This window comes from Miniopterus natalensis, chromosome 18 (genome assembly GCF_054644295.1).
Source record: "Miniopterus natalensis isolate mMinNat1 chromosome 18, mMinNat1.hap1, whole genome shotgun sequence".
In the NCBI taxonomy this organism is placed as follows: Eukaryota; Metazoa; Chordata; class Mammalia; order Chiroptera; family Miniopteridae; genus Miniopterus; species Miniopterus natalensis.
The window spans coordinates 40,488,218-40,508,982 of record NC_142098.1 but is presented as its reverse complement, the minus strand read 5'-3'; the positions used below and the strand labels follow the sequence as shown (position 1 = coordinate 40,508,982).

Sequence of the window (20,765 nt, the reverse complement as noted above, 5' to 3'; positions counted from 1 at the left end):
CGTCCCCAAATCAAGGCTGAAGAGGGTGACAGATGAGGGGACAGCTCTGCTTAAGGAACAAGCGGTGCCAGGGAGGCAGCAACGAGACAGTCTTATTCCCAGGGAGCTGGGGAGGCTGTGGTGGCAAAGAAAAGGAGAAGTGATGGCGGGGGTGTCACAGCAAGAAAGCCACACCCTGGGCCATGGAAGGCACGGGTTTCCTTCCCCTATTTCCCGCATTTCCCCTCTGAGCTCAGTGTCACAGGGACCCTCGCCCTCAACTGCAGGGTGACAGGGTGAACGAGTCCCCGCTGACCTGAGCCCCGCGGGCCACAGGGACCCGCGTCTTCCTGAAGCTTCTCCAGGGCCCAGGTGGCACTGTCCGAGGTGAGGACCCCACGGGGAGGGGCGGGGGGCGGGGCTGAGGGTGCGGAGGGCCCGGGGGGGGGGGGGGGGCTCTGACAGGGAAGGACGGGCCCTGGGCCCCCGGGAAGGGGCGTCTCAGGAGGCCCCGGCCTGTTCCTGCTGCATCGGGGACAACAGCCCGGCCCCTGCAGAGGCTGCTCCCGCCCGCGGGCTGCTGACCTGACAACCCCCCGACAGCAGGACCCCTCCTAGGGACCACCCTGTGCGTCTGTCTGTCCTTCCTGGGGCGCCGTGGTCCCCTCCCCCTGCACAGCTGAGCCAGAGGGAGAAGACACCATGACCCCCACCCTCGCGGCCCTGCTCTGCCTCGGTGAGGGGGCAGGAGGGGAGGGGGGCGCTGCGCTGCCAGGAGACCCCAAAACCCAGGAGGCTCGCGGGAGGGGGTCTGCCCAGGACCAGGGAGGATCTCTCACAGAAACTCTCTTCCAGGGCTGAGCGTGGGCCTGAGGACCCCAGTGCAGGCAGGTGAGTCTGTCCCCAGGTGTCCCGGGTCCCGCTCCTCATTTGGGACAAGACACCACCCCCCCCAGGCAGCTGGGGAAGACCGAGAATGGATCTGTGTGACACATGGGTGACACCTGAGACGGAGAACTGGGGACGGCCTGGGAATATCTTCTGACCCAGCCTCTGATTCCTTCCAGGTCCCCTGCCCAAGCCCACCCTCTGGGCTGAGCCAGGCTCTGTGATCCGCTGGGGGAGCCCTGTGACCATCTGGTGTCAGGGGACCCGAGGGGCTCAGGAGTATCAGCTGGTTAAAGAGGGAAGCCAACTGCCCTGGGACAGACAGAAGCCACTGGAACCCGGGGACAAGGCCAAGTTCCCCATCACACAGATGACAGAGCTACATGCAGGGAGATATCGCTGTTACTCTCTCAGCCCCCAGGGCAGGTCAGAGCCCAGTGACCCCCTGGAGCTGGTGGTGACAGGTGAGAGGACACTCAGGGGTCCCAGCCTCAGGCTCTGCCCTCAGGAAGGGGGGCTGCTCTCAGGGTGTCCCCCTCTCACAGCCCAGGCCTGGGGGTGAGGGAGGTGTGACCCCATCTAACACACTGTCTCCCCCTCTCCTAGGAGCCTACAGCAAACCCAGCCTCTCGGCCCTGCCCAGCCCCGTGGTGGCCTCAGGAGGGAACGTGACCCTCCAGTGTGGCTCAGGGCAGGGATTTGGCAGGTTCATTCTGACTAAGGAAGGAGACCACAGGCTCTCCTGGACCCTGGACTCACAGCCACAGCCCGGTATGAAGTCCCAGGCCCTGTTCCCCATGGGCCCCGTGACCCCCAGCCACAGGTGGACCTTCAGATGCTATGGGTGTGACAGATACAGGCCTCAGACGTGCTCACAGCCCAGTGACCCCCTGGAGCTCCTGGTCCCAGGTGAGTCCCATTACTGTCCCATCCATGGACTGAGATGTCAGCCAGGTTATGGGCATCCTTGCTGGGAGGGGAGCCCCATGTGAGAGGATGAGGGGAGGGGAGCACAGGGGCTCCTGGGTCAGAGACACAGAGACAGTGAGACCTGGGGGCCCGGACAGAAGGGGGCTTATGGGAGGAGCGGCCCCTGTAATTCAGGCCCCGTCTCTCCAGGTGAGTCTCAGAAGCCGACCCTCCTGACCCAGCAGGGCCCCATCGTGGCCTCTGGGCAGAGCCTGACCCTCCAGTGTCGCTCTGATGTCGGCTATGACAGATTCGCTCTGTCCAAGGAGGGGGGACAGGACCTGCCCCAGAGCATTGTCCTGCAGCCCCAGGCTGGGCTCTCGCAGGCCAGCTTCCCCCTGGACACTGTGAGCAGCTCCCCCGGGGGCCGGTACAGGTGCTATGGTGGACACAGCCTCTCCTCTGAGTGGTCGGCCCCCAGTGACCCCCTGGACATCCTGGTGGCAGGTGAGGAGCCAGCGGGTTCAGTCAGGGACCCAGGCTCTGCACAGGCCATGCTGGGGGTCCAGGTGCTGAGGCCAGAAAGAAAGTGCAGGGCCCAGGGAGGGAGAGACAGAGACAGGGGATGGGAGGGGACGGTGACTCAGAGGGGACAGAGACAGACAGAGGGGAGGGTCCTCAGAGAGAGGCCTGGGGACTGTCAGGTCAGAGCAAGGGGGGCAGGCGGCCCTCACCCTCCCTCCCTCTCTCCAGGGCACCTGCCTGACAGACCCGCCCTCTCGGTGCAGCCAGGCCCCAGGGTGGCCTCAGGAGACAACGTGACCCTGCTGTGTCGGTCACAGAGCCCGAGGGACACTTTCCTTCTGTCCAAGGAGGGGACAGCCGATCCCCCCCTGCGTCTTAGATCAAAGCACAGAGCTCAGCCGTCCCAGGCAGAGTTCCCCATGAGTCCTGTCACCTCGGCCCACGGGGGGACCTACAGGTGCTACAGCTCAGTCAGCACCAACCCCCACCTGCTGTCCCTGCCCAGTGAGCCCCTGGAGCTCCTGGTCTCAGGTGAGGGGCCCTGACCCCGTCTTTCTGAGCTGTCAGCTCCTGGTCCTGTCCCCAGAAGAATTATGGGCTGAAAGGGGAGTGAGGGGCTCTAGGGATGGTCACCAGGAGCCATCTGCCCCTCCCCTTCCCTGGGCACAGGAGGTGGCGGGTGGGCAGTGGGAGGGTCTCCGGGGGCCAAGCACAGAAATAGGAGGAGTGTGAGTGGGGTGGGGACTCCAGGCTCAGCCCCAGGCTCTCACCCCTTCAGTCCTCCTTCCCCGGACCCTCTGGGACCCCCGCCCCACCCACAGGGTCCATCTCCACAGCTGATGAGCCACCGGGTCCTCTCTGCTCAGAGGGGCACAGAGCACCCCAGGGCCGTTCTGAGTCCCTCAGAGGATCTAATGCCCCCCAGACACTTAAGGACAAGCTTGTGTCCCAGGGGGGCTGGCAGTCGGGCAGAGATTCCAGGGGAACCGAGGGGCTCCAGGGCCTCTGAGGACTCCCCCGTCCCCCCATGGAGTCAGGTCTGCAGAGGCGTGAGGCAGGTGACAGGTGGGCGGTCATGGCAGAGGGAGAGGTTGGGGCCCAGGCTGGGGGAGAAGAAGGGGGGCTCAAGTGGGGAGATGCAGCCCCACCCCTCACCCCCATCCTGACCCCCAGGAGGCTCTGAGGATCGGCCCCTCCCACCCACAGAGTCAAGCCAACAGAGGGGTAAGTGAGGGTCTCTGTGGGGAGGTGGTGGGCGCGTCCATGTGGGACAGGGGCTGAGTCATGTGGGGGTCCAGGCACCTCTGGAGTCGCTGACTTGGACACGCCCCTCCCCGTCGGGGCCTCAGTGTCCCCAAGTGGAAAGGAGAGAATCGTGGCCCAGATTCAGGTTTCCTGTCAGTTCAGGCCCTGACCCCCTGGGAGAGGGGGCCTCACAGGGAACCCCCAGGACGTGATGTTAGGGGGACTGACCCCTCTGTGGCAGAGACTGTGACACTGTACAGGGAGGGACAGGCAGGACAAGGGTCCGGGGCATCCAGGGCCTTCCCTCAGCTCAGGCTCAGCTCAGAGGAGGCCTCGGGGGGGGGTGGGGGGTGAGACCTGGTCCAGTTCTGGGCTCTGCTGCTCCTGCTGTGGGGCCAGGGGGGCCCTTCTCCTCCCTGAGGGTGGGGTTCGTGCCTGGTCGCCCCTGGTCCCATCTGCCCACAGGCTGCTGTGAGATGAGGTGACATAAGGGGCCTCACAGAGCTCAGGAGGCAGGGCCCCCGGCCCAGGGCCCTGCAGGGTGGAGACAGATCCCAGGAGGGACACGGAGTCCACCCCACACCCCTGCCCCTCCCGCGTCCCTGCTGTGCTGGGGGAGGGTCATAAGGAGGGACCCTCAGCTCCCGGTGGGACAGGAACAGGCCCCTGCAGATGAGGGGCCCCGAGCACAGAGCTGGTGTCCCCCTGGGGGAGCATGAGGGCAGCCCAGGGAACCCACAGCCCGGGTTCCAGCCCAGCCCTGCCCTGTCCCTGCTGGGTGACCTGGGGCAGGTGACTCACCTCTCTGAGCCTCAGTGAAGGGGGGGTGGGGCCAGCACTCCCTGGTGCACCAGGGCTGTGAGGTTAGAGATGAAGGAGGACCCAGCACGTGCCTCGCACATAGTAGGTGCTCAATAAATGGCATCATTGGCTCATTGATGATGTTTCAAGGGAAAGAGGGGCTCCTGACATTTCAGGTCTGATTCCTTTTCAGAAGACCTCCCCAAACCCTCCATCCGGGCCGACCCAGGCCCCATCGTCACCAGGGGGAGCCCTCTGACCATCTGGTGCCAGGGGTCTCCGCAGCCTGCTGTCTACGCTCTGTATAAAGAGAGGGGCGCTCAGCCCTGGCTGACCAGCACCCCACAGGACCCCAGAAACAAGACCGGCTTCCTCATTGAACCCACGCACTCATACCATGCAGGGATTTACCAGTGTGCCTATCGCAGCACAGGGGCCATGTGGTCGGAGAGGAGTGACCCCCTGACCCTGGTGGTGACAGGTAAGGGAGAGCCCGGGCCCCTCCCCACTCGGCTCCCACAGGCACAGGGAAGGGAGGGTGGCCTCAGGGGGACCTCACCCCACAGGGCACAGCTGGGGCATGTGGGGTGACCGCCCCCCTTTAACACGGAGCCTTGTCCTCCCCCAGGAGTGTACGGTGCACCCTCCTTCTCAGCCCGCCCGAGCCCTGTGGTGGCCTCAGGGGGGAACGTGTCCCTCTCCTGCAGCTCACAGTCCACATCGGGCACTTTCCACCTGCTGAAGGAGGGAGGAGCTGACCCGCCCAGACACGTGGAATCGGAACCGAGGGTCTCTGCTGGGGGGTGGTGGGCTCTCTTCGCTGTGGGCCCCGTGAGCGCCTCCCACGGGGGGACCTACAGGTGCTATGGTTCCTCCAGGTCTTACCCCTACGTGTGGTCAGAGCCCAGTGACCCTCTGCACATCGAGGTCACAGGTGAGGGACAGGCCCCTGGGCAACCCCATCTGTTTCCTGGGCCCAAAACCACTCACCTGAGCTGTGTGCCCAGTGGAGCCCTGAGGTCACGGGGGTCAGTGACACTGGGCTCTTGGGGACAGAACCACAGGCGGGAGGTTTAGGGAGTGACCGGGGAGAACTCTCACTGCAGCCACAGTGGGCCACGCGGGGGTGTCCCCTGAGTGCCACCGTCCCCTTCTCCCCAGGAGTGCACAGGGAGCCCTCCCTCTTGGCCCAGCCAGGCTCCCTGGTGCTGCCTGGAGACAGCCTGACCCTCCAGTGTCGCTCGGACGGCGGCTTTGACAGATTTGCTCTGACCAAGGTGCAGAGGTTCACCGCCCCCCAGCGTCTTGATGGGCAGCACAGCCCCAGCTTCCCTCTGGGCCCTGTGACCCGAGAACACGGGGGCCAGTACAGATGCTACAGTGGACACAACCTCTCCCACGTGTGGTCGGCCCCCAGCGCCCCCCTGGACATCCTGGTCGCAGGTGAGGAGCCCAGCCCTGCCCCTGTCCTGACTGTGTGCCCAGGGCTCTGGGCCCAGGGTCCCCTTGGTGATGGGGTCCAGGAGAGGGTCCTGGGGCAGAGGCTCAGATGGGCAGAGGCCTAGGGGGAGGGAGGGAGAAAGGGGGAGGGAGGGGCATGGAGATAAAAGACACCCCCCCAGGGGCTGAGAGGCCTGAGAGGGGGTCACAGACAGCCTCAGGACAGGGTCCCTCAGCTCAGGGTCAGGGGCATGAGGGAGGGGGTCACTCTCTACACATCACAACCTTCCTCCCCCCAGGAATGTACCCGAAACCCTCCCTCTCAGCCCAGCCGGGACCCTCAGTGCCCTGGGGAGCTGATGTGACCCTGCAGTGTGCATCTGAGACCCGGTTCGATACCTTCCACCTGCACAGGGAGGGGTCACTGGACCCTCCCCAGCACCTTCGTCTGCAGGGCAGGTTTGCACGCTCTCAGGCCAACTTCACCATCAGTGCTGTGACCTCAGGCCATGGGGGGACCTACAGGTGCTATGGTTCACACAGCACCTCCCCCTACCTGCTGTCACACCCCAGTGACCCCCTGGAGCTCAGGGTCTCAGGTGAGGAGCCCCAGCCCTGCCCTTTGTGTCCTCATGGTCAGTTCAGGGGTCCTTTGGGCTGAAATGGGAGTGAAGAGGCCACAGGAGGGGCAGCCAGAGGGGACTCACCTGCCAGAGGGATGGAAGAAGCCAGAGCATCTCCCATCCCCGCCTCACGTCATGCTCGGCCCCGAGCCCCAGACTTGTCCCTGGTGGGCAGAGGGAGGCTGGAGAGGCCTCGGGCTGACCAAAAGGGGGAAAGGCCAGAGGGAGCCCATCCCGAGCCCTCCAGGCTCCAGCCCTGTGGCCTCAGCCAGAGAGACCAAGATACTCTTATCTTGGTGACTAGCAGGGGCCGTGGTCCCAAGAGAAAGAATCTCCCCACTCAGGCTCCACTTGTCTCCCAGGGAAACTGGGGTCCAGGCAGCGATACTGGGGGACCGCGGGGCTCCAGGGCTCTGATGCTGGCAGGTGACAGGTGGGGTGGTCATGGAGAGGGAGAAGCTGTGGTCCCACCCAGGGTAGGAGGAGCCAGGCTGAAGTGAGGAGAAGGCAGCCCCCACCCCCACCTCCCCTCACCCCCACCTGCTCTGAGGGCCAGTCCCCGCACCCATGGAGCCAGGCCGGCAGAGGGCTGAGAGTGTGGGGAAGTGGTGGGTGGGAGGAGCTCAGTGTTGGTCTTGGCTCAGCCACTTCCTAAATAATGGCCCAAGAAAAGTTCCCTCTTCTCACTGAGACCAATTTTTCCAAAGGCTGCTTGGACATGGTACGTGCATGCTTGTGCATGTGTGTGCGTGCATCCGTGTGTGTGCGTGTCTGTGTGCATGTGTTGGGGGCACAGACGCTGTGTGAATTCTCTTCCACAAGCTTTCCTTCAAGGAGCAGCCCGGAGTTGGGGAGAGAAGCCACACCCCTGGTGCAGATCCCAGCTGGGCTCCGTCCCACCTTGGGATCTCGGACAGGTGGCTCAGCTCTCCACCACCTCCCTCAAAGGGACAGCCCTCAGCACGGCTGGCCCTGGTTAGAGCTCAGGCAGGACACAGCCCTGCCCCCTGCCCTTCCCAGATGCACACACCCCATGTGCAGAGGCCCCATTGTGGGGGTAGGGGGTGGATCTGCACAATGGGAGATGGATCTGGGCTGGGATGAAATGGTGGTGACTGAGTTTGGTAACAGATCTCTGCACTGGTGTTCTACCTGGAGGCTACAGGGACAGCATAAATAATAATGACAATAATCATAATAATAGTAATACACAAGGGAACCCACAGTCCCGGGTTCCAGCCCCAGCCCTGCCCTGTCCATGTTGGGTGACCTGGGGCAGGTGACTAACCTCTCTGAGCCTCAGTGAAGGGGGGGTGGGGCCAGCACTCCCTGGTGCATGCGGGCTGTGAGGTTAGAGATGAAGGAAGACCCAGCATGTGCCTCGCACACAGTAGGTGCTCATTAAATGGCATCACTGGCTCATTCGTATCACTTGTGCCCAAGGTCTCAGTTGGAACCTGCCCGTCCTGATCGGGGTCTCAGTGGCCCTCATCCTGCTGCTCTCCCTCCTCCTCTCCCTCCTCTTCCTCGCCCTCCGACACCGGCGTCAGGGCCAACGCAGGACGTCGGGTGAGTAGGGAACAGGGGACCTGGGTCCCAGGGGGGAGAGGGGCTCAGAGCACCTGCCCAGGAAAACCTAACACATGGAGAAGGTCAGTGAGGAAAAGATTTCTCCAGAACCTCAGGTCAGCCAGTGTGGAGAGAAAACGTCTCACGTGCACACACTTAGGGTCACGCCCCATCGTCTCCCCTCTCATGACACACGAACCGCGCACAAGTGCTGAGGTTCCCTTCTTTCCTGGGGAATCACACGGGGAGGGGCCTGACCCCCCAGGGCTGAGACTGTCCCCTTTGACCAGCCCAGGGACAGGCTGGTGCCCAACCTCCTGCAGGGACCACAGGCCCCGAGCCCAAGGACAGAGGCCTGCAGATCAGGTAATTCCTGCCCCGGAGACCCCCAAACCCCACCTCCTGTGGCCCCTCTGCCCCTAACACTCCTGTCTCCCCCCAGCTCCAGCCCAGCTGTGGACGCCCAGGAAGAGCCCCTCTGTGAGAGGAAGAGACAGCTGCCCTGGGGGGACCCAGGCTTTCAGGAGGCGATGGGGAGGGTCAGGCGGGAGGGTGTGGGGTCAGGGTGAGAAGGGCTGACATCCATCTTGGGTGTCCTGGTGCCTCACCTCAGCCCTGGGTTAGTGGCCCACCTGGGAGCTGGGGGGTCTGCAGCCCTGAGATCTCGGGGGCCCTGCCAGGAGACACCCCCCTGTTCTGCCCCAGCAGATGCTGCCATGAAGGACCCAGAGCCTGGGGAGAGTGTGGAGCTGGACTCTCAGGTGAGACCTCTGCTCCTGTCCAGGCCAAGGACCTTCTGTTGCCCAGTTTAATCCAAAGGACCCTCCCTGTCCCCACCTCACCTGGTTCTCAGCAGTGTCCACCCTGACCTCTGCTGGGCACCCAGGTCGTCCTGCTGTGCATCACTCCTCCTGGTTTCCTGTGACCTCACAGCCCCTCCTGCATGGTCCCCTCTGCTGGCCCCTCGTCCTCTGTCTGACCTTGTGCAGCCCAGGTCTCAGGAGGAGGCCTGAATAAGTGAATCACCTGCAGGTCCCAGCCTCCCCTTCATTCATTCACCCAGCAGATGGGACGGGCTCCCTGTTTACCGGCTCCACTCAGGAGCCACTGTGCAGCTCTGAGCAACAGCCTCCACCCTCCTCGGGCTCACCTGTGGGTGGGAGACACCATGCAAACAAGCAGACAGTGTCCTAGAGGGCAAAGTGCTGTGACGGAAAGTAAGGCAGGAGGAGGGGACAGAGTGCATGCAGGGGACACAGAGAACAGCAGGGGCAAGTGCCCTGAGGCAGGACACGCTTCTCAGGAAGATGGGCCATGAGGCTGGAGCCAAGTGAGCAAGAGATGGTGTTAGGGTAAGAGTCAGATCCTAGAAGCATCCAGAGGCCCCAAGGCCTAGGGAGTCCCTGCAGATTCCATCGGGAGAGTGACCTCATCTCTTTGAAGTGAAAATCATCACCTGGCCACATGTGATAACTGCTGGAGGATTTCAACAGTGGAGTCCAGGAGACGCTGTTTGTCTCACTCTCTCCAGCAGAACAGGCAGGGCGAAGACCCCCAGGGAGGGATGGACGCCCAGGGGAACCACTCAGGATCCAGACTCAGGCAGGGAGTGGCCACCTCGACTTCCTCTCTGTCAGGAGGATTGCAGGACACGAAGGGCAGACAAGCAGACAAGGACAGGCAGATGGACAGTGGGTCCCATGCTCTCCAGACATCCAGGCTCCCCCAACCCCAACCACGTTTCATCCCTGTCTCTCCCCCCCTGCTCCAGGCTGCTGCATCCGACACCCCCCAGGAGGTGACCTACGCCCAGCTGAACCTCTTGGCCCTCAAACGGGAGACAAGTGTACCCCCTTCCTCCCCGTCAGAGGAGCCCCCAGATGAACTCAGTGTGTATGCTGCTCTGGCCACGCACTAACCCAGCAAGGACCCAGACCCCACACTCCAGGGAGGGGTCCTGCAGGGACCCCAGAAGGCAGAGGGGCTGCCCCCATGGACATTCAGCTAGTGACCCCTGCCAGCCTGGAAGCCGGGTATGCCCACAGCAGCTCCTGGGACCTTGTGGACGGTGACTGCTTCCACGGACTTAACATTACGCAGCTGATCTACAGCCCTCCAGGGACCCCATGGAACTAGAATCAAGGCCATATTTCCGCAAGTGGCGACCTCAGGCTGAGGGAAGGCCTACTGCCCAGCCAGTCACTGTAAAGGGCTGGGTCCTTTCTGACCAGAGCACAAAAGTCCCCAAACAGGACTAACCACAGGGCACAAGGTGCTGCAAGCATAGGGAGGGGTTGCTCAATTCCAGGTTTCTCATTTCCTGAGACCCAGCCCCTTCCTCCCCTGCCTGATGCAGTTTCTCAGCAAGGAAAAGGGAAGCCTGCTCCCTCCTGCCCAGGTCTTCATACTGCAAACCCAGGGGAAGGGGTGCCTTTTGATAGGTCACTAATCCCTCCTCCACTTCACTTCAATCTTGAGAATTGGGAATCTGCCCAACCACCCAGTAACAAGGTCTAAAATGAGCCTGTAGACCTTTAAAATTCACCAGCAACCTGAAGTGGATGGATCCAGATCAGCTCCCGGCTCCCATCCCCCAGGATACCCAGAAGACTCCTAGCCAGGGACCAGGGTCAAAGGGCTGGAGATGGGAGCTGACCCTGACCTCCACTGGCTACTTCCTCTGTGTGGAAAGAAATGCTCAGCATTCAGAAATTCCTTCTGGTGTTTATTCAAAATGCTTGTCTTTAAACCTAACTGAAATTTAAAGTGATCTGCTTGCCAATAGTTATCAGGTTGTGATTCAAAGAACCTTCCCCAGAACAGCCTTGGTCTCCCTGCTGTGATGTTAGTGGTGTGTGAATGTTTTGTTCACTAGCCCAGGCCCCACCCTAGGAAAAGGAACCACACCTACAAGCAGTCACAAGTATCTAGTGATGGCTTCAGCAGCACATCCTAAAACTGGACAGACAGACCAGCATGGCCCCTGGGCAAGGATGACACACAGATCTGTGAGGCAGTCCCAACTTTTTGACGAACAGTAACTAGACTTTTAGGGGTGATAACTCTGTAGTGTACATAGATGCTGAATTATGTTGTACACCAGAAACAATAAAAGCCCCACAAGGACCTGACAAACCAGGTGACCAGGCCCTCTGTGCAGGAAGCAGCACTGACAGGTGTGAACTAGCTCCAGGTAACCCGGAGACCAGCCCAGCCCGCCCTTCCTCCCTTTACAGGGGCTGCACGTTCACAGCAGGGAGGGAGGGAGACGGAGCAATAAAGACCAGCTGCAAGGTATTGATGTGTTTTATTATCTGACTGGAAAACTGGACACTCCTAAGTGCGGGGCGAGGGGGCTAATCCTCCTCCTCGTCATCCCCAGCCCCAGCCCCGCCCTGGCCCTTCTTGGCGTTCTTCCTCTTCACTCGGCCTGGACGGCCACCCCCATACGGGGACCGGAGGGAGAAATCGATGTGCTTCTGAGAGTCTAGACGGACAATGAAGGACGGGATGTTCACCACCTGCTTGCGGACCCTGGAGGGGGGATGGCAGGTCAAGAGGGAGTAGGGCCCCAGCCCGGACAAGGCACTGCTCCCCTTGCCTGTGCTCACAGCTAAGGCAGCAGTGCCTCCTGATCCCAGGGCCTCGGCCCCCATCTAATCCGTACAGATACTCTGAGACAAGCGTCTCATTTCAGAGGGGAGGGAGACTCAGAAGTAATCACACAAGACCACAGGGTGAATGAGGTGGCAGCGCATAAATCTAAGGCCTGACTTCCAAATACCCTGACTGCCAGACACTGAGCTTCCTTATCCTGCAGCTCCTCTGTCCTGGAAGCAGCAGCCCAAGGCTACAGTTGCTTCTATGAAGTTATTTCCAATAAGAAATGTGACTGAGGCTCTTGCCCATGGGCCACAGGGCTAGGGAAGGGCTGAGGCAGCAATTCCGCAAGCAAACATCCTGCCCACATACTGCACAGCTCCCACCAAACGGTGCCCGATTTACAGAAAGGGCAACCAACACCCAGAAAAAGACCCACTGGCCCTGACTGGTCTCCACTGCACCAGCTGCCACCCTGAGCCAGCACCTGTGCCACATCAAACCCTGGACTGTGGTCAACTTGCCAGGTTAACGCCCACAGTGCAAGAATGCAAGAGGATCAGGGTCTGGAATGACTTCACAAGTGGGACCTAGAGACGGCAGAACCCACCCAAGCCAGCTGAGGCCCAATGACTTCTCTCTAACTGGGGGACACCATAGCTGTTACCTGTCCAGCTGCCCGATGCCTGGCAGAGGCCTTCGCAAGGTGTACGGCTCAAGCCGCAGTGACCCTTGCGCTGGGCTATGAGGGGGAGTAAGGTAGCTCCCCACGAGCTGTTTGTAGGGTTCAATCTATACCCTCAAGGTAAGCTCACACCTTTGTCACCTCCAAGTGCTGCACAGGAGACAGGAATAGGCTTAGTGAGAGCAACCTTCAGAAGGTACTGTGGTGCTTCAGAGAGCCTGGCAGAGGTGGTACCTGATGTGACGCTGGCGGATTAGCACGCGTGCATGGTGGATGGACTTGGCCAAGCCCAGCTTGAAGACCTGGGTCTGCAGGCGCCTCTCCAAGAAATCCTCAATCTTCAGGCCCAGGATGTAATCCAGTTTCATCTTGCCTTCATCCAGCACCCCAATGCGGACAAGGCGCCGCAGCAGGGCATTGCCTGGTGAGGAGGAAGGAAGCATGAGCCAGGGTTCTGGCTGACCCCACGCTTTATGGGTTCAAGTCCCCCACCTCAACAGCTCCACATCCTGCTGATCAAGATGGTAGTACATAGGTGGACATACGAGCTAATGCTGACATAGGACTCAATGCACCAGCCACTATGTGGCTCGTGACCTTCACGCAACCCTAAGGCAGGTTCCTATGGCTATATCCATCTCAATAGGGAGGGCAGGTGACTACATACAGCTGTGTTCTCATCTAGAAAAAGACAGCCTTCCTCAGAGTTGTCAGGAAGAAAATAAAGGGAAAATCCCTGTAATGGGCTCAGCATTCACCTGCAAGACTAAAAGCTGCTGTCATCACACTATGTACAACTCCCATGACAGAGCACAGGGGTAAGAGCTAATGTTCTGGAGTTAGAAAGTCCTGCCAGTTTCACAGCACAGGCTTACAGCTAATTATTACCTTGACACTGAGATAAAAGCCCCAAACTTTTGTCCTTACAAAGGATTAGTTTCACTTTCTAAGTGGCTCTTAGCATCTTTTGTTATAGCAAAACAAAACTCAAGCAAGCTCCAGAAACAATGGACCTACATTTACTGGATGCTTCCTCACCATCCAGGAAAGCGTGAAGGAAAGCTGACTTTGTGGGCACTTCAGTGCCAAAGGGGCCCTTGTCATTAAGGTGCCAAGCAAGCACTGAAGTACCTTAGTTTCTGATCTGAAACAGATATATACCTGTCCTTAAGCTGCTATGTGGGTGGAGTTTACACTGGTCAGTGCCTGAATGAACCACCTAAATGTTGGCTGCTTAAGAGTTAGTCTTTTTAACAGATGACACTCAGGGAAGCGTCTTGCCCAAAGCCACACACCCTAGTGGGAAAGGTTGGATCTAAAATAAGGTGGGGCTATTCCAGTGAGGACGACCTCCAGTGGCAGAGCTCCCAGGCTCCCCCTCCCTTTCCTGTGGCTAAATGGCTTCATTTACTAGAAAGTGAAGGTGCTGACTTCCCCTTGAAGCTTCCATTTCTGCCCTGGAAAACCACAATCCTTGGACACCTGCAGACCACGTATCATCCCTGTGCCACATGCCTCATCTAACCACAGACGAGTAAGTTTCACTGTGACTAGCTCAGAGTCCTGACACCAGAAACAGCTGTGTCACCCAGCCGGCGTGGCTCAGCGGTTGAGCATGGACCTATGATACAGGAGATCAACGTTCGAGTCCCAGTCAGGGCACGTGCCCAGGTTACTGGCTCAGTCCCCAGTAGGGGGCGTGCAGGGGGCAGCCGATCAAGATCAACGACTCTCTCATCATTAATGTTTCTATCTCTCCCTCTCCTCTCCTTCCACTCTCTGAAATCAATACACTTTTTTTTTTTTTTTTTTAAAGGAACAGCTGTGACCCACTCCCTACAACCTCTGGGATCAAGTCCCACCCAACCTCCAACATCCGTCAGGGAGGGGATTGTGGGGCTTGCATGAGACTGTCAAAGGGAGGCCTCTCTCATCATTTGTTCATCTGTAAGAGAAACAGCACTAGCCACTCCTACAAGGCTGCTGTGCAGGTTAAATAACGTATACGAAATCCTTAGAAAAAAGCACTCAGCCAGTTCCTATAAAATATAAGCTATTTTAATGTCACTGTCATCTTACAACCTGAGAAGTACTAATAAAACTTGAGTGTGATCATATCAATCTTCCATTAACTTCCCATCTCAAAGTAAAAAATTAAGACATAATGCAAGAGTCTAAATGTTCTTCCCCGTGACATCCACAAGTCCTCTTCTGTTCAGGCCTTTGCTAAATGTCACCTAAATGTCCTTGACCACCCTATTTAAGCAGGTAAATGGACACAGCCAAGCCCCCTCCCCGCAGGCGTTTCCGAAACTTCACTGTCTACTCCCACCACCAGCAGAACCACTTTGTTACACTATACAGCTACAGCCAGGCGCCCCAGCTTGGTTGGTATTGTTAGTTCTAGTAAACGGTAAATTAAACTCCAATGTTTGAGTAAAACAAAGTCACACACATGCAGGAATTTGGATCCAGACCCACTTTTCCTACCTACCCCAAGATTCCCATTAAACACCAAGTTAAAACGCTGGCTCCGCTTGTTCAGCTTAACACCTCTCATCACTGGGCCAGCAGGCCTAGAAAAACCACAGCGGCCCCGCACCTCATGGCTTTCCTGTGGGCTCCCGTACACACCTTCAAACAGACGCCGTTGGTCTTTCTCGTCCAGCGTCAGCAGCTCACGGGCAGCCTTGCGGATCTTAGCCAGGGTAAATTTGACCCTCCAGACCTCACGTTTGTTCCGGAGCCCATACTCTCCTACAAAAAAAAAAGGGGGGGGGGAGGGTTGACGGGCGAACAGGCTGTCCCACTGTTAGTGCAAAAGCCGGATTGGTGGCTTCGGAATACACAAAACTCTTCCTAAACCATAAATAGTTCTCAAAAAGGGAGGGGGACAGCGCAAAACTAGAACAGCTCGAGCACGTGGCCGGCCTCACGCGCTCGCCTTCCCCAGCCCCCGGAAGCCGAAACCCTGCCGTGGCCGCTCACCTATCAGCTTCAGCTCTTGGTCGAGGCGGGATTTCTCGAAGGGTCTCCGCGGGGTCACATACGTCTTGCGACAAACCCAGCTCCGGGCCACAGGCATATCGGCTGAGCTCGTCCGTGTGCGCCTGCGCAGGAGAAAACCGAGCGTGAGGAACGCAGGCGGCGCCCGCGCGGTTCCACAACTACGCTAGAATCCCGTGGACCCCAGAGCAGATCTCGCGAGAACCGTCCCTAAAGCTTCCGTAACGCGCACCACTCCACAAACGCGTAGCCGTCCTGTCCAACCACAGTCACCCCACCCACCCCCGCCCAACCTCTTCACCGTGTCTATCCGAGTTCAGAAGGCCCGCGCGGCCTTACACCCCGCACGCGGACTGGAAAGCACGCCAACCCAGCTCACCTGAGCGCAGCGCCGGGCGACTGAGAAAGAGGAGCGCACGCGCAACCGCCGCGCTTTTATAGCAACACCGCCTCCCGGTTACGTCATCACGCGCGGCGCACGCCTGCACCAATCAGAAGAGACGTTGGCGCGCTGTGGAGACCAGAGGCTAGGCGCGCGCAGCTGTAGTAAGTCGAGGCGGGTTTCTCGCGGCCTGACTGGGAGCCGGGGCACCCGCGACCCGACAGGTGGGCCCGGGGCGGGGCCTACGTCCAGCGGGCCACCCTCGGAGTCGGGCGCGCTGCTGGAGACGTTACCGCCACCCTCGCTAGACCGCCGCCGGCTCCCCTCTCTGAAAAGACCCCCTCGGGGGCTGGAGCTTCGCGGACTCACAGCCCCTGCCAGAAGCAGCTCTTGGATTCCGTGAGTGACGACGGCCTCGTGTTTCCCATCAGAATGGCGTCGCCGCGAGCACAGCCAGCCGCCCGCCTGCCCTTCCGAGCCGGCGCTCCCCCGAGGAGTGAACGCCGAAGCGCGGGGTCGCGGGTGGGCGCCCGGCCGAGGGGACACAGCCCCGCTCCCCATTCGGGCAGGACTCCCCGTTGGCCTCCCTCGGCTTTTGCAGGCAAGGGCGGGGGACGAGCCGGGTAGAAATCCGGCCAAACTGCCTTCCCAACTGGCTGTGGCATGGGCACCCCTGCAGCCTGCTCCGCGCCGCCGGCGTGGTTGGGGCGCCCCAGGCGGCGCGCGGCGCTTCCCCGCTGCTAATTTGCATGCCCGGGACTACGGGATGCGGGACAAGTTTAAATACACTTACTTGCCATTTCTGTCTTTCATGAAGTGTCACGGTTGTGGGCCCACTGTTTAACCACGTTTGGTTTTTGTTTTTTAAATATATCTTGATTGATTTCAGAGAGAGGAACAGAGAGAGAGAAACATCAATGATGAGGGATCATTGATCGGCTGCAGCCCGCAACCCGGGCATGTGCCCAGAGTGGGAATCGAACCCCAGCTCCTGGATCCTAGATCCATGCTCAACTGCTGAGCCACGCCTGGCTGGGCCCACGTTTTCTTACTGTTGGGTTTTAACAGTTCTTTGTATATCTTGTACAACAGTCCTCCATCAGATGTGTCTTTTGCAATATTTTCTCAGAGTTTTTCATCTTAATGAAGTCCATCTCATCATTCCTTCTTTCATGGATCGTGCCTTTGGTGTTGCATTAAAATGTCATTGCCAAACCCAAAGTTGTTTTACCAAGACAGCAAGAAAGAAAGGAGTTGGGGGTAGAAACTGAGGAAATAGAGGTAGAAACTTTCAGGCCCAGAATTTTTACTGCGTGAGTGTATTACAGTCATAAGATATATGTGATAAAACAAGACTACACATTATTTCAATATATGTATAAATATTGGAAGTCAGTACTGATAACAGTAATTTAAGCAGAAAGGCAGACACATATTTTATACCTATGTGTTTCAGCTTTTGTAAAAAATTGTGAAATATGACATACATATAAAAAAAGGATCTAGAATATAAATGTAAGGTACAAAAAATAATTCTCAAACACTTAATAAATACCTGTCGGGCCAAGAAAAACTACCCCACCAGTTTCCAGAGGCCCAAGTGCTTTCTGACATTACCCTCCCCACTCCAAGCAGCAACACTCAGCCCCTTCTTCTCTTCATGCTTTATTTTTATTTACAAATGTATCTGAAATGTTCCATTAAAATCTTTTCAAAAGGAAGTTTAGCACGGTGGGAATAGCTCAGGCTTTGTTCAGAGTCAGAAAGACCAGGTTTTAAATCCCAGCCCTGCTACTTACTAGCTGTGTGAACTTGGGCAAGTCATTTCCCCTCCTCCAGACTTTTCCTCATCTGTAAAAGCAGATGCAAATGGCCACACTTCCCAGGACTGTCCTAAGGATTCAAATCACAAACTCCATATTTATTCAACAAGTTTATTGAGACCTAAGCCCTGTAGAAAATAGAGATGAATCAACCCCAGTCCTCACTCTCAAGAAGCTCACAGTTTGGAAGTAGTTAACTACAAAAACAACACGGCCAATAAGTGCTTTGAAACAGGAAGGGATATAAGGATGTAGTGTTTATAAACCTGGAATCAAAAACTAACCGTAGGGAGAGGTAGGAAGGTGTTCTAGCCTCCCACGCAGAGATGAACTTGGGACTATCTAGAAAGGTTCTTGCCACAGACGTAGCCACACCCCGTAAGTCTCTGGAGTTCACTGCAGGCTGGCCCACTGCAGGGAGGTGTAGACCACCTTACCATCAGGCTGTGGGGAACAGAGGAGCAGTGTTTTTCTGACACTGGTTCCAAGGCGGCCAGCAGAAACCAGGTCCTGGAGTGGGATGGGATCCCCAGGAGCCCAGCACTGGGCAATGTAGTGGGCATGGAAACGGAGCGGGTCACCTGGGTGAGGAAAAGACATGCAGCAGTTTCCATTGGCACAGGCTGTAAGACAATGGGATGCCCACAGATAAGAGACGGGATCATTTTAGCAATTACTGTACTTTTAAAACAGATACCCTTAGCCCTGCCAGTGTGGCTTGGTTGGTTGAAGCATCGTCCAATACACCAAAAGGTGGCCAGTTCGATCCCCCATCGGGGCACATGAGGAAAGCAGGCAATCGATGTTTCTCTCTCACATTGATGTTTCTCTCTCTCTTTTTCTCTCCCTCCCTCCCTTCTTCTCTCTAAAATCAATTAAAAAACAACAACAGATACCCTTAGACCCAGATATTCATCTTCTCGAAATTTTTCTCGAGAAGTATAGAAGCACAGTGGCACTAAAATCTACCTATATACATCACCCAGTGCTAAGACTCTTGCCTCATCTGCAGAAGACTTAGTGGACAGTCTCCAATCAGTAGCTAAGCTCTGACTACGAGGTAGTTCTACCTTTTCACAGATGATTTTCTGCAGATTTTTTTAACCTTTTATTTATTTTAATTTTTCTATTTATTGATACTGATTTTGAGAGAGAGGAAGGGAGAGAGAAACATCAATTCGTTTGTCCCACTTACTTATGAATCACTGGTTGATTCTTGTATGTGCCCTGACTGGGGATCAAACTTGAAACCTTGGACTATGCTCTAACCAACTGAGCTACACAGTCAGGGCCTTATTTTTTTAACCTTTTAGTTACGCAATAAAGGCACCATTACTATAAATTCAAAAATTAACTAATTCATCAAAAGTCCCTTTACCTACACCTGATGCAAATTCCCTTCCAGAGGTAACCATTGTAGTTGGGCTGGAGTACATCCTTTCATGCCTTTTTCTACTTTCTTGATAGGATTCTCTTAGTCTACTTAGTACTCCATTTTATTCTAGGTTTTCATATTCTTTCTCTAGAGCCACAATTTTAAGGCTACTTAAATAATGTGTATATAACTACATAACATTATAAAATATGACTTACTTTGTACTATACACATTTTCTACAAGCTATCCTTTTTTCCCCCTTTGGTCATTTTTTAAATAAATGTACATGGATCTATATCAGTCTGACCTCAATCAATGGTGTTTCTCTGACAGCTAACAGTGATGTTTAACCACTAACCCATTAATCATCATTCTGGTTGTTATCTAACTTTCGAGTACTATAAGGAATCCTGCAATGACTATTTCTATGTTTGGTATACATATCTAAGTATTTCTTAGTGAAACTTCTAGATGAAAAGAAGTGTTAATAAAATTTACTACACTGCCCTCCAAATAAGCTTGGGTTCCCAAGTGTTTCCTGTCCTTCCATGTGTTTCTGACAGTGAGAAAATGAGACAAAATGGAAAAATGCAGAATGTGGTGGGATTGTGAAGAAAGGGGCAGCAACCAGAGGTCCCGACCCAAACTTACCAGGATAGACCAGGAAGTCACCCCCGAACTTGCCAGCAGCACTGAGGAAGAAACCTCGCTCCCACAGGTCTCTGTAGATGCTGTAGCGCAGCTCATGGGCTGGACGGCCAGCATGGGGCCAGTCCTTGGACTGGACACGCCAGTCCAGGGGCCTAGCCTTGATGGGTCGAGGCCTAGCAGTGGCTAGCTGGACCAGCAGAGCAGACCTCGGCAAGGGGGCCACCCCATCTGAAGGCCCTGGTTGGGAAGAGGAGGAATCTGGGGGAGGTAAACCCAAGAGTTTAGTGAATCCATCCCCAAGGGATACCCAAGCCCTAGAGTCCCAGCCAAAATTCCCCAAAGATCTCTGCTCCTTCCCCTGGCCCCTGGACTCCAACTCCCACCTTGCTCACCTGCTTCCTCCTGCTCTCCAGAAGCCTGGTTAGCACTGGCCTCATTCTCTCCAGCTGCTTGGTTCTCAATGGCCTCTTGGCTCTCGCTGGTCCCTGAATCCTGTTCCAGCTTCTGCTTCTTGGCAGCCTGGCCCTCTGCAATCTTCTCTAGGAGCTCCTGACGACGGGTCTCTCGGGCCTCAGCGGCCAGGGCGCTTTGCTCCTGGAAGCCTTGCTCTTGCTGGCGCTTGAAGGATGCCAGAGCCTGAGAAGTCAACTTAGCTGGAACCTCAGGATCCAGGTATGCCCTCCCCTAGGAAGCCAGGAGTCCTGACTCCCTGACCCTTCCCAACCTCGAGACCCAAACCCGGAGATCCCAAGTGTCCCACTTTCACATTATCCCAGATTCCAGGGCTCAGAGACGCCTCTTCTCCCGCAGGTCCAGGGAGTTCCCGCCCCCAGCCCGCCCCCTTACCAGGCTGTGTTGGCGGGGATCCGGGCGCGGGGCGCTGACCAGGGTCACGGCGCCGATCTCGGCCAGGAGCCGCGCCTCCTCGGGCATCAGCAGCAGCGGGAGGCCCAGGCGCGAGTTCTGGCGGGGCCCGCGGGGCAGGGCGCCCACCGTGCGGCCCCCTACTCCCAGGCGCTCCCGCAGCGCCTGCACCGCCTCGGCCCCCCAGACCAGGGAGCGGCCGTTCGCCACCTCCACCACCAGCATCCTCCTGCGGGAGCGGGGGCGCCAAGGTCACGGACAGCGCGCCCAGAGCGCTCCCACCACCTCGGGGGTCCTGGCGAAGCACCGCCCCTGGGCCTCAAGGGGCGGAGCCTCCGTCGCGCCGCTTTTCACCACCTGCCCAGCCATAGGGCCACTGGGCCCCGCCCCTTGGCGCCG

The 20,765-nt window shown here is 57.5% G+C and overlaps 3 protein-coding genes and 1 pseudogene across 5 annotated transcripts; 2 read left to right on the top strand and 2 right to left on the bottom strand.

Annotated features, from left to right (window-relative positions):
* The first annotated feature begins 655 nt into the window (after nt 1–655).
* On the top strand, nt 656–9,897 carry LOC107540420 (leukocyte immunoglobulin-like receptor subfamily B member 1). Its single transcript, XM_087826915.1, has 17 exons — nt 656–715; nt 835–870; nt 1,047–1,331; nt 1,474–1,776; nt 1,987–2,283; nt 2,530–2,832; nt 3,478–3,525; nt 4,541–4,828; nt 4,976–5,281; nt 5,509–5,790; nt 6,087–6,422; nt 7,854–7,979; nt 8,270–8,345; nt 8,422–8,459; nt 8,688–8,740; nt 9,514–9,671; nt 9,747–9,897. The coding sequence occupies exons 1-17, from the start codon at nt 682–684 to the stop codon at nt 9,895–9,897; spliced, it is 3,120 nt and encodes a 1,039-aa protein (XP_087683041.1). The 5' UTR covers nt 656–681.
* Nucleotides 9,898–10,915: 1,018 nt separating this feature from the next.
* On the top strand, nt 10,916–11,007 carry LOC148091108 (U6 spliceosomal RNA; annotated as a pseudogene).
* Nucleotides 11,008–11,267: 260 nt separating this feature from the next.
* Nucleotides 11,268–15,671, bottom strand: RPS9 (ribosomal protein S9). Its single transcript, XM_087826941.1, has 5 exons — nt 15,650–15,671; nt 15,253–15,374; nt 14,899–15,021; nt 12,499–12,685; nt 11,268–11,513 (listed from the first exon to the last, which is right to left on the bottom strand). The coding sequence occupies exons 2-5, from the start codon at nt 15,347–15,349 to the stop codon at nt 11,336–11,338; spliced, it is 585 nt and encodes a 194-aa protein (XP_087683067.1). The 5' UTR covers nt 15,350–15,374; nt 15,650–15,671; the 3' UTR covers nt 11,268–11,335.
* Nucleotides 15,672–16,941: 1,270 nt separating this feature from the next.
* Nucleotides 16,942–20,657, bottom strand: TSEN34 (tRNA splicing endonuclease subunit 34). Of its 3 annotated transcripts, none has more exons than XM_087826938.1 (4): nt 20,349–20,657; nt 19,886–20,138; nt 19,503–19,760; nt 16,942–18,056 (listed from the first exon to the last, which is right to left on the bottom strand). In XM_087826938.1, the coding sequence occupies exons 1-4, from the start codon at nt 20,589–20,591 to the stop codon at nt 17,869–17,871; spliced, it is 942 nt and encodes a 313-aa protein (XP_087683064.1). In that variant the 5' UTR covers nt 20,592–20,657; the 3' UTR covers nt 16,942–17,868. The 3 variants fall into 3 exon arrangements, with proteins under 3 accessions (XP_087683064.1, XP_087683063.1, XP_016072718.2); XM_087826937.1 differs by having other exon boundaries at nt 16,942–18,098; nt 19,895–20,138; XM_016217232.2 differs by having other exon boundaries at nt 19,895–20,138.
* Between the last annotated feature and the right edge of the window lie 108 nt (nt 20,658–20,765).

Bases quoted from the DNA above. Each gene is read 5' to 3' on its own strand.
- LOC107540420 (XM_087826915.1), top strand. From the start codon at position 682: ATGACCCCCACCCTCGCGGCCCTGCTCTGCCTCG. The intron at 5,791-6,086 runs GTGAGGAGCCCA...TCCTCCCCCCAG, and splicing joins CCTGGACATCCTGGTCGCAG to GAATGTACCCGAAACCCTCC. The intron at 6,423-7,853 runs GTCAGTTCAGGG...CTTGTGCCCAAG, and splicing joins CTGCCCTTTGTGTCCTCATG to GTCTCAGTTGGAACCTGCCC.
- RPS9 (XM_087826941.1), bottom strand. From the start codon at position 15,349: ATGCCTGTGGCCCGGAGCTGGGTTTGTCGCAAGACGTATGTGACCCCG. The intron at 15,022-15,252 runs GTGAGCGGCCAC...TTTTTTTTGTAG, and splicing joins CCAAGAGCTGAAGCTGATAG to GAGAGTATGGGCTCCGGAAC. The intron at 12,686-14,898 runs GTGTGTACGGGA...CCTCCTCACCAG, and splicing joins CCAACGGCGTCTGTTTGAAG to GCAATGCCCTGCTGCGGCGC.
- TSEN34 (XM_087826937.1), bottom strand. From the start codon at position 20,591: ATGCTGGTGGTGGAGGTGGCGAACGGCCGCTCCCTGGTCTGGGGGGCC. The intron at 19,761-19,894 runs GTGAGCAAGGTG...TACCTCCCCCAG, and splicing joins TGGAGAGCAGGAGGAAGCAG to ATTCCTCCTCTTCCCAACCA. The intron at 18,099-19,502 runs GTAAGTTTGGGT...ATTGTCTTACAG, and splicing joins TGACTTCCTGGTCTATCCTG to CCTGTGCCAATGGAAACTGC.